This window comes from Microtus pennsylvanicus, chromosome 18 (genome assembly GCF_037038515.1).
Source record: "Microtus pennsylvanicus isolate mMicPen1 chromosome 18, mMicPen1.hap1, whole genome shotgun sequence".
Taxonomy (NCBI): domain Eukaryota; kingdom Metazoa; phylum Chordata; class Mammalia; order Rodentia; family Cricetidae; genus Microtus; species Microtus pennsylvanicus.
In genome coordinates, this window is record NC_134596.1 from 39801450 (window position 1) to 39817831 (window position 16382).

At 50.5% G+C, this 16382-nt stretch overlaps 1 protein-coding gene across 6 annotated transcripts in view; it reads left to right on the forward strand.

The window, feature by feature from the left end:
• Positions 1 to 16382, forward strand: part of Tenm4 (teneurin transmembrane protein 4) — a 677803-nt gene that overhangs the window by 537394 nt on the left and 124027 nt on the right. For all 6 annotated transcript variants that reach the window (XM_075953236.1, XM_075953232.1, XM_075953234.1 and 3 more), the window contains 3 exons: positions 8692 to 8793; positions 9973 to 10167; positions 13874 to 14074. In XM_075953236.1, the coding sequence (XP_075809351.1) occupies positions 8692 to 8793; positions 9973 to 10167; positions 13874 to 14074 (498 nt within the window). The remainder of the gene's footprint in view (positions 1 to 8691; positions 8794 to 9972; positions 10168 to 13873; positions 14075 to 16382) is intronic.

A 16382-nucleotide genomic window follows, 5' to 3' on the forward strand; every position in this document is an offset into this window, starting at 1 on the left:
CTAATAGGCCACACAGTGTTGTAATTAATATAGTTTCTGTATTATTCTGTGTCTGACTGGCTGGGAAGTAAAGGAGCAGCCTCCGCCTACAGGGGCCGAGTATACATTATGTGGAAATGCTCTAGCGAAACGAGGGTCTCTCCTTGTCGTTTCTCCTCCACCCTGCAACTGTCTCGTGAAGGAGCACAGGTGAGTGTCTGTCCTGGGGCTATCTCAGTTGCCAGCGGCAAAATCACACTCAGGTGACCAGGAGAGAAAGCTAGAACCACAGAGCGTTCTTTCGCAAAGCGCTGTGGGCTGTGGCTGAGGGCAATTGAGGGCTTCCCAGAACCAGCATCTTGAGAACTCTTTCTGTCTGTCTTTGTAGGCCTGGCTTCTCTCTCAGCTGACAGCCATGCATCCTGGCCTAAGCCCACTCCCTCTGACTGGGTTTCTCCTTCTCCAGAATGGCCTTGCCTAGTCCTCGCTTTCCTTTCTTTCATTCTGTCTTTTTATTTCTCTGTTTGTTTTTAATTTCTTGAGACAGGGTATCATGTAGCCCTCAGATTCCCAAGGATGACTTGGGACTTCTGAATCCTCCTGCCTCACGTCCCAAGTGCTAGGATTGGTTCCTATCTTTCGATCTTTGCTCCCACCACCAAACACCACATTCCCAATCTTTAACATATATTTTCAGTTTTCAACGACATACAGAATTTCACAAAAGGGGTGCACTATGATGTATCTATGCATGTACACGATGTGTAAAGGGGTGCACTGTGGTGTATCTCTGCATGTTTATGATATGTGATGATCAGATTGTTGCAATCAGTACATCTGTCATTCCAAATGTTGATGATTTCTCTGACAAATGTTGAGTGCAGGCAAAGTCCTTTCTAATAGCTGTTTAGAAGTTTAAAATTAGGGTGGGATGGTGGTGGCTCACACTTTTAATCCCAGCACTCGGGAGGCAGAGGTAGGCGGATCTCTGTGAGTTCAAGACCAGCCTGGTCTACAAAAGCTAGTTCCTGGACAGCTAGGGTTGTTGCACAGAGAAACCCCGTCTTAGAAAAAAAAAAAACAAAAAAACTGGAGTTATTCGTTCCTTCTAGTTGATCTCTTCTAGTTTGAATATAAAAAAGCAAGACCCTGATTGGTCCAAAACAGTAGAATGAGACCAGAATGGGGTTCAGCTGTGAATGGGCTCTCCCTGAAGGAGATGCTCAGCCTGGACAGGTCGACCACGAACAAAGGACGGTTGATGTCATGCAGCCTGCCTGCGCCTGTTGCTTCGGAAGGAACTTACAAGGAACACTGGTTGCCAGGAGCACCTGAGGGTAAATGGTCCCAGGAAGTAAAGGTCCCTCCAGGCACGGAGCACTCACCCGTCCTCCAGATCCCTGTGCTGAATGACACAGCTCTCGTCCATCTCATCAGCACCCTGCCTGCAGCTAAGGCCTCTTCAGCAAGTGCTCTCAGCCAAGGCAGGAAAGCTCAGCTGCCCTTGTCTCTGGGGAAGGCTGTGGAACTAGAGTGAGCAGCCTGAGAAAGTCACTGCTGACAGACCCAGGAACAGAGACCAGCCAGGTTCAGCTAGAAGCACTCAGTGAGCGCCCAGTGGATCGCCGAGTCTGCCCTGAAAGGACCAGCCTTCTCTTCCACCCTCACACCATTGCAAACATCAGGATGATTTCCTCAGACTTCTCATTGACTTGTACAGTTTCCATAGAGTCAGCTGGGTTCAACTCACTGGGTCTTGGATGCTAGCCTTGATGAATCACCTTGGCCGTCATCTTCACTAGAATATCTCCTAAGCCTAATACCCAGAGCAGTTCCTCCGCAAAGGGTTACTGCGCAAATTAAATAAATGTTGGAAATGAAAAGATAGGGCCAGAGACAGGAAGAGACTTCGTTGGCCAAGGGCACTTGAAACTCTGGTGCCAGGAGTAGGAAGAGAGCCCAAGTTTCTTGGTATATCAAGCTTATTCCTTTATACCATGGTACATACCTTAGGTTGCAGGCTTAATTAATTTGATCTATCATTAATTAATTTAGTTCCCCATCCATGGTATCCCCACCAGTCATTAGTGTTTCCTCTGCTTGAATATGTCTAAAGACAGAAAATGTATGACCTTGTCCTAGCTACTTTCTATTGCTATGATAAACACAGTGACTGAAAACAGCCTGAGACTGAATCAGAGACCACAGAGGAATATGACTTGCTCTCGCGGCTTTCTCAATTTGTGATCTTATACAATCCAAGACCACCTGCCCAAGGGTGGTAACCCATAGTGAACTGGGGTCTCTCACGTCAATCGTCAGTCAAGAGAATGCCCCACAGACATGCCCGCAGGCCAGTGTGATGGAGGCAGTTCCTCAACTGAGGGTTGGTCTTCCCAGGTGTCTCCAGCATGGGCCTTGTACCATTCATTTAGTCCGTCTACTAGCCCTGCTTTGGATCAACGCTGATACCTTTTGCTGTAGACTGAAAAGTGATGTATACACATCCTATCTTCGGTCCTCGGTATCTGGACAGATGTTTGCACATAAATAGAGCACAACCCAACCAGGAAGTGTGTTCTGTCCTGACTCAAACAAAGCCAGTTTCCCGAAGACTGCGGATTGTCCTTGCCCATAGATCCGCCTATCAGGACCATCGTTTCCTGTGATGTATGGATTTGGAACAGAGGTCGCACTGTCTGAGCTCCATTCTCAATCCCTTCAAGAATTTCTTCTTTGAAATGTGGCTTCGGGCTCCCTTATCTTTCCTCCCGCTCCCCGGCGAGCGTGTTAGCTTATCTTATCAGTGTCTTCAATGTGGCTGCCAGATGTGAACTCATAACTCTAAATATGATCCAAGAACACCGCGGAGTCTGGCTGTGAGCTTCCTGTCACTGCCTCCCTTCTAAGCACGCACAGTGAGGGCAGGCAAGGGAAGAGCTTTCCTTAGATCCCGACCTCTCCTCTCCAGCCTGATCGCTGCACCATGCCCATGCCCTGTGACCTCCTCCACTTCCACATGGGGCTCCTGCTTAGCTGCTAACACAACAAGTGTCGTTGACCATTTTGGTTTACATTCAACCCTCACGGGCTCTTTGGGAAAACAGACATGGCATCCATCTTGCTGGTGGAATTTGATTCCCCCACAGAAATAATGAATGAGGAGCTAAGACGCATGAAGCCGAGGGAAGACTTTTTTACTGGATCCCTCCCCAGAGCATCTCTGTCGTGGTTTGGTAGACTTCTGGGTTTGAGTGAGAACATGGCCTCCCAGCTCAAATGCCAGCGCAGGGCTGGCATCAGGCCCAGGCTGTCAGGGGCTCTGTCAAGTTCTGTCATTGTGTTGACCTAGACGGCTGCAGATGGAAGACCTTTGGATTCCTTCATCTGTAAAGAAAGCTGGGGTGTCTACAGGGACTGACACCTCGCTGGCCACAGAAGAGCTTTCTGGCACCTGGCGCCTGCCCAGCGCCAGTCTGGAAAACACAGGGGGAAAGTTCTCTTAGGTGTTGTCATGAGTGTGCCGGAGTCGGGCCTTGAGGGAGATAACAGGTTTAATCTGCTCTGACAGTGCTTTCTTTACCCAGAAGAAAATTCACCCCAACACCCTGCCCCCGCACGCTAGAAACATAGGACTCACACCAACACCCTGCCCCCACACGCTAGGAACATGGGACCCACCCCAACACCCCGCTCCCACACGCTAGGAACATGGGACTCACCCCAACACCCTGCCCCCGCATGCTAGGAACATGGGTTGTTTGCTTTCTTGTTTTTGCCAGGAGGAGTTTCTGTGTGTGTTTTGCATATGTGTGTGTTTACCCCCCAAATAACCCACTTCTCCTTATTTGTATTCATTAGACCGAGTGTTTTGAATTCACAAATGGAAGACATGTGTGGATCTTTCTTAAGACTGAAAGACCAACCCAGCTAGGTCCTGAGCCAGCCACTCTCCATGTCAAACATGACCCTGCTCATTCTCTATGATACTGTCATGTGACTAACACCACAACAGAGGATGGAGAGATGCCACAAGAGACAACCTGGCTCCAGAGCCCATGTTTTGGCCCGGGTTGTATAGCACTTCCCAGGCCATGATTCACCTTCTGAGCTCTGTGCACTTGAACAAATAACTACAACTCTCAGTCTCCATTAAGACATAAAATGATTGGACATGATACCTAATTTTTTAATTATTGTGAGGACTGAGTTAGATTGTATGATTGTGTGTTTATAGGTTCATTTAACAGGGTGAAGAGACCCTCAGACTCTCCCCTTAACCTGGACTTAAGGTGGAATTAAATGCTAAGATCTCCGCCTGGTCTGTCTTGCTTTTCCTTTTGGTTGCTCATCGTAAGCTGAGCTCAGTTGTCATCAGGAACAGAGGAGGCAGAACAGATGTAACATAAAGTGCGTATGTCACAAGCTAAAGTCAAGGCCAGGTCGTGAGGTCCAAGTTCAGTCTTTGTCTATAGCATTGGCTGTCATCGTCTGACATAGCAGCCAGAGGTAGGCATTAGAAGGTTGGACCTCTGCTTGGGTAATAAGCAGACCTTGGTCCCACAGCCAAGTTCTCCATGAGTTTCCGACGCGAGGAGGAGAAGGCCTGCGTTTCCCAGCATGCCATAGATAGCCAGTTATGAAAACTGGTTACTCACAGGCAGCTGGATTCCAAACTCCAATTCAGGCCGATCGGAAGGTACACCTTCTGCTAGACAAAAGCACCGGAAGTGTGAGCATATGCTGAGCAGAAGGAACGCAGGGGCAGAGACTCACCACACATGGACTGGAAACGGACAACAGGTTTATGTAGTAAAGTGTATGCTTCTCACACGCCTGCGGCGGTCACTTCTACCCCAGCCGTGAGCACAGATGTATCGAGGTGGTCAGTAGAGATTCAGTATCCACAGGATCATTATCTATTTTCTGCATTTTTAAAAAATGCATGTAAATGTTTTGCCTGCGCGTATTCCCAGCAACCACATGGTGGCGCACAATCATCTGTAATGAGATCTGATGCCCTCTTGAGGAAGAGACTCAGTCGTCCTCATCAGCTTAGACCGTGAAACCCAAAATGGACAAGTTCAACAGAACCGCCATACACGGGCTGCCCATGCATGCTTCAGCATTGTCAGGGCATAAAGTCCATGTATGGGCACCATATGTTGCAGTGCCCACAGAAGCCAGCAGAGGGCATCAGATCCCCTAGAACGGAGTTGCAGAGGGTTGTAAGCTACCATGTGGGTGCTGGGAACTGAACCCCGGTCCTCTGCAAGAGTGTCATTTGTTTCACTGCTGAGCTATCTCTCCAGCCCCATACTCATGGGATCTGAAGTAGACCCCAGGCTGCTGAAATCCCTCTATGTGGAAGAATATCTATACATGGAAATATTTTATCCAAAGCAAATGTTCCCCCAATGGCTCCCTTTCCTTTTGCGGGGCCATCTTAAAACAATTCCCTGTCTCTTCAAATGTATGCCTTCCCCAACACTGACAGCCCAGGCCAAAGTTTTAAGGATCTAGGCTTCCATTCTGTCAGATTTCGGAGCTGGCAGTCTACTGCGTCCCAGAAAACTACGCTTTCCTCACTCAGCTGCCAGGGGTTTCTAGCGGGTGATAAACAGGTTATGTCATGCAGGTATCATAACTCCAGATTTAGAAGTGTACGCTGCTCACCTGCAGGCGTGACCTGCTGAAAAGCAGCTAGTGGTTAAGGTGAGTTGTCGAGAGGGACAGCCCATGCCTTTGGCTCGAGAAGAACAGAACCGTAGCACTTTTAGATCTGGGAGACCACGCAGAGAATTCTCTCAGCAAGCACATCAGAAGTAGACCGGGAGTCGTGTTGGGTTAGAGCCCAGGGTAACCGCCCAGATGAATAAAGTGAGTTTCTAAACTCAACGGTTCATAGCTAACAAAGTGGACCATCTGGTGTTTCTATAGTGATGAGAACTCGGCCTGCTTGAGCTGCCAGGAAGGCTCCTCAGAGGTCGTGGCCTCAGGAGTAGCTCTGGAAGAGGGAACAGAAGGTGGGAACCAGGACATGTGGAGAGAAGGAGCATTGTGATGAGCGGGTCGGTAGGGGAGGACCCAAGGCCAGGGCCTCCCTGCACTGGGCTCCTGCACCTGGGCTGGGGGACTTGTCCTTTCCATTGTAAGGTTAGCAGTAGCTCAAAGGGAAACTCACCCAGCCTTGAACTTTACTTGGACTCTTTGGTTTTAAAAAAAGACGTTCAGAGTGATATTTTGTGCGCGGCTTTTATTTAGAAGTGTATTTAGGAGGTCAGTACTGGTTTAAACACCTAGGAACATGAACTCTTTCAGGAAAAGCCTGCCCGGAAATACTCAGACCCATTTTCCCCATGGTTTCGTCACCTAGACAGACCATTAGGCCTGAGGTGAGGCCATGTGTTGGAGTAGTGTCTCTTGCTCTCCAGTCTGTATTCTCAAGTTCTGAAGGTTCTAGAATGTTCTCCCCTTCCACTGGTTCCTTTGCTGCCTTCATTGGTGGCCTTGCTGAACCAGAAACCTGTCTGGTTCACCCCCGGCTTCTGCGGTAGGACGAGTTCCGGCAAGGCCTGCAGAACGTGCGTCATGGGGCTCAGAACCAGGGCTTTGGCAACAGCGCATGCGCTCCGGCCCTGAGGGAACCTATCAGTGCCTCCTGCTCCTTTTCGGCGTCACCAGGCTCTTACTCCAGCCTTCTGCCCTAGCAGTTGGCGTGGTACCCTTGAGCGTCTGCCGTGTTCGCGGTGTGATGCCCTCTCCATCCGACTGATCTCTGCCTTCATTATAATTCCTGCCGTTTTCAAATAGGAAACCGTCCCAGGGAGTCACCTGTACCATCACCTTCATTGTATAGACAGGAGAGTGAGGCTCAGAGAGGGGAAGACAGTTGCTTTTGGTCACACAGCATGGTACTGGAAGAATGGACCAGACACATGTCCCCTTACCTCCAGGAAGAGGTTTTTCTCTTTGTCACGCTGCAGACAAGGTGACTGGTCACTTGTTACCTTGTTACTCAGATCAGCACGGCTCTAAAATGGTGATGCCTCTTTCATAGCGGTCTTGACTTTTTTTAAAAAACTTATTCATTTATAAGAATATTTTATTTTTAATTATGTGTACAAGGGGGTATACACACATGAGTGCAATACCTGCGGAGGACAGAAGAGGGCAGCAGACCCTTCGGGGCTGCAGTTAGAGGGAGTTGTGAGCTAGTGAATGTGGGAGCCAAGCACTGGTCCTCTGCAACACCAGTAGGCATTCTTCACGGCTGAGCCATCCCTCTGGCCCCCAGTCTTGGATTCTTGATGGATCCTTGTGGGCTAAGACAAACGGAATCCTTACAGCTGCCGGCCCTTCCAGTCCACTCCTCGGCTTTCACTCCTAGTCAGCCAGCTCAGTCTGTGAGTCAATGCCATGCTCTGAGCCTGTTTCCTTTTCTGTTAAGTGAGTGCATTGGCCTTGATGGTCCCTGGAAACCTCTGAAAGTTCTAGAATTCCCTGCCCTTCCCTGGTTCCTCTGCTGCCTTGTGGCTTACTTCAGACCCCTGCCTTCTGCTGTGGAATGGGTTTCTGCAAGGCCCTGCAAGTGTGGCATCGGGGAATGTGTGCGAGCTCGAAGTCCTAAGTCACATGTTCAGATCCCGCCTCTCTGACTGCTATCCGTTGTCTTAGGGAAGTCAGAGGCAGTGACAGTCCACCCAAAAGTGGGCTGTGTGACAGGGGGACAGAAAGGTCTACGGCTTTCAACAGAGCATTGGTTTCTCTTGGAGCCAGTGAGGACCAGCGTAGGGGTTTCAGTACCAGGATAGCAGCATCAAGTTTATATCACAGAGATTCCCCCAGGCTGTCATTGGAGAATAGTGCTGAAAGGCTACCTGCAGGCTGCTGTAGCGGCCCCAGCTAGAGGGGTGGGGAGTGGGAGGATAGATGGATATAGGGAAAGAAAAGGCAGGAGAAGACACACTGGTGCATGCGTAGAACAGAACGAAAGATCACCACTGCTCACAAGTCATTCTGTTTCCTCCCAACAAAGTTTGGCTGAAGTGCTAACATACTTAAAAAGATACATAAAGTATTTATAAAACCACGCACAGAGGCTGGGGTGTGAGTCAGTGGGTAGAGTGGGGGGCACCCTGCGCAGAGCCTTGGGTTCCGTCCTCTACACTGCATGGAACGGGGTATAGTTGTGCACATCTGTAATCCCAAGGCAGAGATAGGAGGATCCAAAGTTCAAGGTTATCCTTCACTACAGAGCAAGTTCATGAGTCCCTGTCTCAAAAAAGTGTGGTGTGTGTGTGTGAGTATGTGTGAGTGTTTATGTGTGAGTGTGTGTGTGTGTGAGTGAGTGTGTGTGTATGTGTGTGTGGCGCGCGTGCATGCGTGTGTGTGTGAGTGTGTGTGTGAGTGTGTGAGTGTGTGTATGTGTGTGTGGCGTGTGTGCATGCGTGTGTGTGAGTGTGTGTGTGAGTGAGTGTCTGTGAGTGAGTGTGTGTGAGTGTGTGTGAGTGAGTGTGTGTGAGTGTGTGTGTGTGAGTGTGTGTGTGTGAGTGTGTGTGTGAGTGAGTGTGTGTGTGTGGCGCGCGTGCATACACACACACTCACATGCGTATGTATGTTCGAGTGGGTCTGGATTCACAAGAGTCTGGACGCTGGGCTCTGTAGCACGGAGCCAACCCCACTTTCAGCTCTCCCTCTCTTCTCTTGTAGAATCAGTGGATAACTGCCCCAGCAACTGCTACGGTAATGGTGACTGTATCTCAGGGACCTGCCACTGCTTCCTGGGTTTTCTGGGCCCTGACTGCGGCCGAGGTGAGTGCTCAGGTGGCCTAGTGGTAACTGCTTCCCACATCTTAGGGATCCCTGGGGTGTGCTCTACAGACTCCTGAGGTGCCCAGGAAGGACTGCCCAGAGCCACTCCTCAGTAGCCTGGGAAAGGGAGCTGGCAGGTAGAGCCACACCCTGTCAACCGTTGGTGTCCAGCTATGGACAGCACAGGGGTCAGGCCAGCTAGGCAAGAGGAAGATCTGCTCAGAAAGGTGTAGAGAAGAGAGAAGAGACGGGGTGGACCCGAGGCCAAGGCTTGTGGAACTCAAGAATGAAAAGGCAGTGATGATTTTCCAGGCCAAGGGAATAGCAGCCTCCAAATCCTGACCAGGGTGCAGCTCTGGGGACCCTGCTCACTTCCGCTAATACGAGATAGACTTGCATAGAGACAGTCAAGCTGGCAGCCCTGGGAAGCAGGCTGATTGCCTGCTGGGTACTCCGGAAGTGAAGGAAGCCAGGTAGGGCCCAGCGAAGCAGTTGCAGAGAGCTGAGTCATTCCCCCAAAGGAGAACTGCTGTCTCTTCCCATGCACTTCTAGTTAAGAGTCGCATAGAACACAGCCGGATTTTATCTCAGGCTGGGTGAGCACTTGCTCCACAAAGCAGTATAATCTATCCTTGTATAGCATCCTTCCTAGAGATGATCACAAAGCCTTTATGCTAAGAGGCATTGTGGGAACACACTTTAAAGAGCTAAATTGGGCTCAGCGCTTCTCCGAGAGGCTGTGATATAAGGGGCTGGAGCGGGGGCCGAAAAGACAAGGGAAGTGGAGACTTGCCAGGGTTAAAGACCGCTTTTGGTCAGTGGTGTGGCGGTGGCAGGGCACCCAGGAGCCCCAGTCTTTTCCGGTGGTAATAAGGAACAGATGCCAGCCTCCAGCCTAAAGCTCCTGGCAGCCAGGGTCCTCCAGCTGAATCTCAAGTGGCTGGAAAAACTGGTAATACCATTTACAGCAGCTGGCCTTGCCTCACACACCTTCGGTTCCAACTCCAGAGGTGTCTCAGCTGGAACGAAGTAACGCGAGGGACATGGGTGACGGGTACACACAGGTGTGCCCTGCCAAGCCACGGAGGTCATCCACCAAGCTGAGGGGAAGAGAGAACACAGAGCAGCAGCAGGGCGCTGGGTCATGGTTCACCCCGGCTTCTGGTGATGTCTCCGCAGCCTCCTGTCCCGTGCTGTGCAGCGGGAATGGCCAGTACATGAAGGGCAGGTGCCTGTGCCACAGCGGCTGGAAGGGCGCCGAGTGCGACGTGCCCACCAACCAATGCATCGACGTGGCCTGCAGCAGCCACGGCACCTGCATCATGGGCACCTGCATCTGCAACCCCGGCTACAAGGGAGAGAGCTGCGAGGAAGGTGAGCATCACATGGGGGCTGGCCGCTAAGGGAGAGGCTAGCATCCAGTACGGGGCCAGCCGCTAAGGGGGAGGCCAGCATCCAGTACGGGGCCAGCCGCTAAGGGAGAGGCCAGCATCCAATATGGGACAGTTTTCAAAACTCCATGCTTTGAAATCCAATATACCTCTGAGTCCTGGCTCAGTCTCCCCTTCCAATAAAGTGAGGCTCCCTTCCTCAGGAGGCCACCGCGAGGACTGAGTTAAATAGCCCATATCCAGCACTTAGCCCAGTGGCCGACACCTATTAAAGGCTCCATAAATGTGGCTGTTATGTCCGTAGCATTATTCTGGGAATGACCACGTCTCACCTCTTCACTTCCTCTGGGCTCTGAAAATGGATGGACTTTGCCTTTTGCAGCTGATGGTCAATGCACACGCTTGCCACCACCCCCTGCCCCCCCGCCCCAGCACCCTGGCTCCTTCCCCAGTGGGAGGGAGAGGTTCCTAGGAAGGCGGGCCTTCTAAACAAACCCATTTAGGATTTGATGGAGAGCCTTCGTTCGCCACACCATTCCCTCTTAAAGGAGAGAATGTTAACAGGCCTAAAGGAGGAAGCCAGGCGGGATGGATGTCTGGAAGGCAGTTCCTGTCTCAGTTGCACATCGCCCTCCAGGGAGTAGTGAGGCCCTATGCAGACCCCTTAGCTTTGGGGACAGAGGTGGCTGTTGAGAGAGGAGTCCAGCCCGGAACACACGGGCCTGACTTTCCTTACCTGGAGTGTGAAGATCTCCCCCTGCTGTCCTGTTCTTTGGATCACGTGAGGTGGAGACCCTGCACAGGAGAGGGAAGTGAGGAGAGATTCCTATTAGAACGGTCCGCCCACCTTCATCCTACCTGAACCCTGCCTATGGCGCATTCCTCCAGACAGAAGGATGCTAAACAGCGGCCTCCTCCCCAGAGCTGTGGGATATTTTTCAAGAGTAAAAAACTAATGTACTGAGCTTTGATTTACGTTGTCTGTTCAAAACGAAGCGTTTTTCCTCCCGGTCTCCTTTCTGAAGAGGGCCATCTGGGACTGGTTCCTTTTTATTATTATTTTTTTTCTCTGCTAAAACATGCTTGCGCAGCCTCGTGTTTATAATAATGTTTTCGGAGGGTCTACCTCCCCCTCCCTCCTCCTCGCCCTCCTCCCTGGGCTCTGTTGCTAACAGGTCCCCCCTGTTTATAAAACATCAGCTAACAAGCTTACTCTTTTGCCCCCCTCTTCCTTCTTCTGAAGTTTATAGCCCCCGTATTTTTTAAAGCTTGGAAGGAGCCAGGGGTGGGATGCTTGAAGCAGGGACTAGGGGAGGGGCAGGAGAGTGCAGACATAGATCTTCTGCAGTGAAAAGTGAGACTCCGCACGCTCGGTCCTGAAGGGCATCTAATGGCTCGTATGGTCACTGAAGCATGGAACATTGGTGTTGGGGGGGGAAGGGGGGCCTGCGCTTGCAGCCTGGCCATGTGGGCATCGTCATTCATTAAGGGGCCAAGCTCCTGCCAAGAATCCTGGCGCTGTGAAAGGGGGAAAGGGGATGAGCTGCATGCCTTCTAGTTAGCCTACCTCACAGATACCTCCTCCCTCCCAGGCCTGCTGGTCCTTCCTGCATTACACACAACTCCCTCCCTCCCGGGAGATAACCCATGGTCATGAGACTGTCCCAGAGTGAGGGAAGAAGACAGCTTTATCTTTTCTTGGAACTGCTGTCACCCCGAGGCCCGGGGAGGGGGCAGATCCAGGTCACTCCAAGCCTCTTTGGCAGAGAATCACTGTAGCAGAGATTACAGACCTAGGTTGAGAATCAGGGCTCAAGGCCAAGAACATTCAATGAGTTCATCAAGTCTAACGGGGGTGCCAAGAGCTACCTTTTCCCTGCCATGTGGACCTCTGTGAGCCCCCCCCCAACTTCCGGGTCACCTGGAGGCGTGAAGACCAACTGTCTGGACAGGAGGTGACCCCTCACCAGCTCCTCCTGGTCTTTATTCTGCTGAGATGTGGGATTCCCTTTGCTGCTCCTTGCTCCCTCTGTTTGTGGAAGGACAGATCCGTGACACTAAAACCGTCCCAGCCTGCAAGCTAACATTGAATATTTACAGGATCCACACTGAGGACACCCTGGGGGCCCAGAGGCAGGGTCAACCCAAAGCAGGGCCAGGTACTCACAAGACAGGAAAATACCTTCATAGGTCTCTGGGTAGGAACCATGGAGTTGTTTCCTGTCAAGTTGGAAAGCTCTCTGGACCGAGGGAATTACCATAGTAGCCTAATAGGCTGGAATAATCCTTCTGAGGTTCTGGGATCTGAGGCCCGTCATGAGAATTTATCACTGTTGTTGTCTTTGTTATTTTTAATTACCCGAACTTGAGCAGGCCACGCTTTAGCCGTTACTAAATGGCGTCTGGAGACCGCGAGAGAAGAGCCATTTGCCTGCATTGGACTTTATTAATGCCCCACATTGTCCTGTGTCTTTCCGTGTTTTGATTTGGTTTCTATTTTTAAAGCACTTCATGTGTTTATGTGGGCATATATGCACAAATGTATTTTTAAACCAGTCTGATTATAAGAGAAAATAGCAAGCGATGTAGACAGGGGAGAGAGAGGCTGAAATGTAAATTCCTTCTGTGCCGCCCTGGAAAAATTAGTTAACAGAAATAACAGATTAAGCAGAGCTATATAAAATGCTTAATATCAAAACGTAGCACAGAAGAGCGTCTAAACCAATGACAGTTTTGGCCACGGTCGCTACACTGCTTTGAACTGCCCCTGGCCTTCTCATTTGCCTACCATTGAGATTGCCCAATAAAACTCCTTCTAAATCTGAGATGGCCGAAGAGCCTCCTCCAGAAGACTAGGTCCTCAAAACAGATGCCCCAGCATGCCCTCTGTCATAAAGTCTCGGCCTCTTTGCACCTGCGACTCTTTTATACCCAGACCATGTTGCCCAGGCATTGGCATGAAAGCCGAACACTCTGGATTATAAATGAAATTAGTGTGTTTAAATGTCTGGATTATAGATGAGCCCATAGTTTGCTCAAGCCTCACTACTCAAACTCCTGAGGGGATGGAAAAATAACCTCCGTGATGTCACAGTTCATCTAGTCTCTCAGATCTTCCTCATAACTTGTTCCTTAAAGCAACCTGATAGATCTGGATGTTGGCCCTGTCTGTTTTATAGTTAGAAGGCTCTGAGCTTCTGCTCAATGAGGGATCTTATCTTAGTTAAATAAGACAGAAAGCAGTATATGAAGACACCCAGCATCTTCCCACATGCACAGTCATGGACACATACACCCACACACTCGTGTGCATGTACCATATACATGTACACACACACACGTACATACACACACAAGGAAAATCCTTTCTGGTAGAATTTATGTGTGTTACCTGGCATAAATTATTTATCCCTCTGAGCCTCAGTTTCCCCATTGGGGCCTCCTTGTCTTACTGCAAACATGGTGGGCTCTGGATGCCATGCTGATGTCTATACTTGGCTCACCTCACAAGCCAGAAAACAGAGACTTGTAGCCACATGTTACAGGTGAGGTCCGCCATTCACAGGAGGCCTGCTCCTTACTATGCCTGTAATCTCCTCCAGTGGACAGATGCCTTTAGCAGCATGCCCCTTCCCAGGATCACCCTGCGGTGTCCGTGTTTACTGTACCATCTTCCTTCCATGTCACAGTGGACTGCATGGACCCCACATGTTCCAGCCGGGGTGTCTGCGTGAGAGGCGAATGCCACTGCTCTGTGGGATGGGGAGGCACCAACTGCGAGACACCCAGGGCCACATGCTTGGACCAGTGCTCAGGCCATGGAACCTTCCTCCCAGACACCGGGCTTTGCAACTGCGACCCAAGCTGGACTGGACACGACTGCTCCATTGGTGAATATTGGGGAAAGGGATTGGCGTGGTGGGGGGGTTCAGCTGTTACATGGGACCACTCAGCCCCAGTCCGTGGTGTGGCCCTGTTCTCAGGCACCTAAATCTGAACTCCTCCGGTTGTGGAGTTTTTTTTCTTCTTCCCTGCCCTCTAGTCTGAAACCTCTCCTTTCAGTGAGCAAAGAATTCAAAGAGCACATGCTCATCTTGTTCGGCCCTGGGATGCTGAACGGTGCTGTGCTGGGTGCTTTTGTTTAGCTCGGAACAGAATCGCGAGAGGATGACTTACTTAGAGGAAGGGAGAGCTGTCTCTCACATCACAGTTTCAGAAAGTTAGGTCCAGGGTTGCTGGGGGCATGCCATCATTACGGTAGGAGTATGTGATAGAAGAGGTTCTTCACCACATGATGGCTGGGAAACAGAGCAAGAGACAGGAGGGAGACGGGACATGAGACCCACAGGGCACGCCCACAGCAACAGCATTGGTTGCTTGTCTAGCTGCTGTGCTAAAATACCTGGCAAGGTATTTAATGGAGGAAGGGTTTATTCTGGACGATAATCCCAGAGGAGCCATTCGATTCTGGTGTGGAAGACAGACGTGGCAGCAGGCGCTCGGCTGGAGGGTGACAGTCTTAACACGGTCAGGAAGCCTGAGCAGGAAGTGGGCTACATTTCTTCCACCGGAGGCTCTAACTCTTAGAGGTGCCCAAGTGTCCCAAGCAGCACCACCAGCTAGGGACCTAGAATGCAGATGCCTCCCGTCAGCACCACGGTAGTGACCTGCCACCTCCAGCCACATTCCGCCTCACCAAGTTTCTAGAGCTTCCCCAAGTAGCACCATCAGCTGAGGACAAAGTGTTCAGCAGACGAGCCCTTGAGAAACGTTTCCATCTCAAAGCACAGCAAGTGCCATTTGCCAGTGCCGACGGTGGCTCCTGTGATTCAAGATGCATTTTACTGAGACTTGTCTGGGGCCAAGGCCACAAGGGATCCTAAGAGAGCTCAGGAAATAGGGCTCGGGGGGAGCACCTGCCCCACCATACTGTCCTTTTTGTTTCATCCTTTCCTTCAAATGAAAGATTAACTCGGTGTGGGTTTTAGGGTCCTCTGAAATACGCCTGCAATTCCTTTCTGGCTTAGAGCGACACTGGATAGTAATCACCATGGATGAACGGTAGCCAAATGTGTCCATTAGTGGCTATAGCCCCAGGACTCAACGAAGGTCTGACCTACTTGCTACACCTGCTCAGTAAAGATGCATGGGTGGATGGATGCATGGGTGGATGGATGTGCGGATGGATGCATGGGTGGATGGATGTGCGGATGGATCCATGAATGGATGGATCCGTGGATGGATGCATGGGTGGATGGATGCATGAATGGATGGATGGATGCATGGGTGGATGGATGGATGCATGGGTGGATGGATGTGCGGATAGATGCATGAATGGATGGATGGATCTGTGGATGGATGCATGGGTGGATGGATGTGTGGATGGATGCATGAGTGGATGGATGCGCGGATGGATGCACAGGTGGGTTGACAAGCACATGGCTGGGGCATCTGGTCATACAAAGGGTAATTCTGTTGGCAAGCTCTTTGTAAACACTCTTTTATTAGACCCTCCCAGTATGAGGACCAAATGAGAACACGGGTGAACAGCCTCACACAGCACTGACATCAGTCGGTTGTTTCTACATCTTACAGCTCATTCCATCCATACCAAGCCTCCGCTTTCCAATCTACGCCACATTTTAACACACCTACTGTATGATAGGTCCTTTTTTTTTAATCAGACAGGATGAGAGATAGGAAAGATAAGTGTGTGCATTCTGGGGAGCAGGGAAGGGAGCACACACACGTGCACACATCTACTCTCTCACACACACACACACACATACTCACACACACACACCTCCAATCACTGCCCCAGCACTCCACACTGTTAACGTGAAACTCCAGTCAGCTCATTATGGTTTGGATTAACAGCTCCGGTCGTGACCAAGAGAGATGGCTATGATCTTTGGCAAAAACAAGACCCACGCAGCATCTATACCTCTAGAATAGCTAGAATTACCTTTCCTGCTGAATGGAGAACTGCTGTTCAATGCACAGTCTAAATTGGACTTTCATCCCTGTTTGCAAAGCTCACGTAAAGACATGATTGTGAGCACAGATGTGCCGTCTCAGGAGTAACTCTTTATATAGCTCTGTTTATTGCAATATAATAAATGGTCCTCTTAAGGCCACGCCTCCTCGTACTGTTCATTACGTGGCCGAAAAGCTAATTTACGAAGGGTCTATAACCCA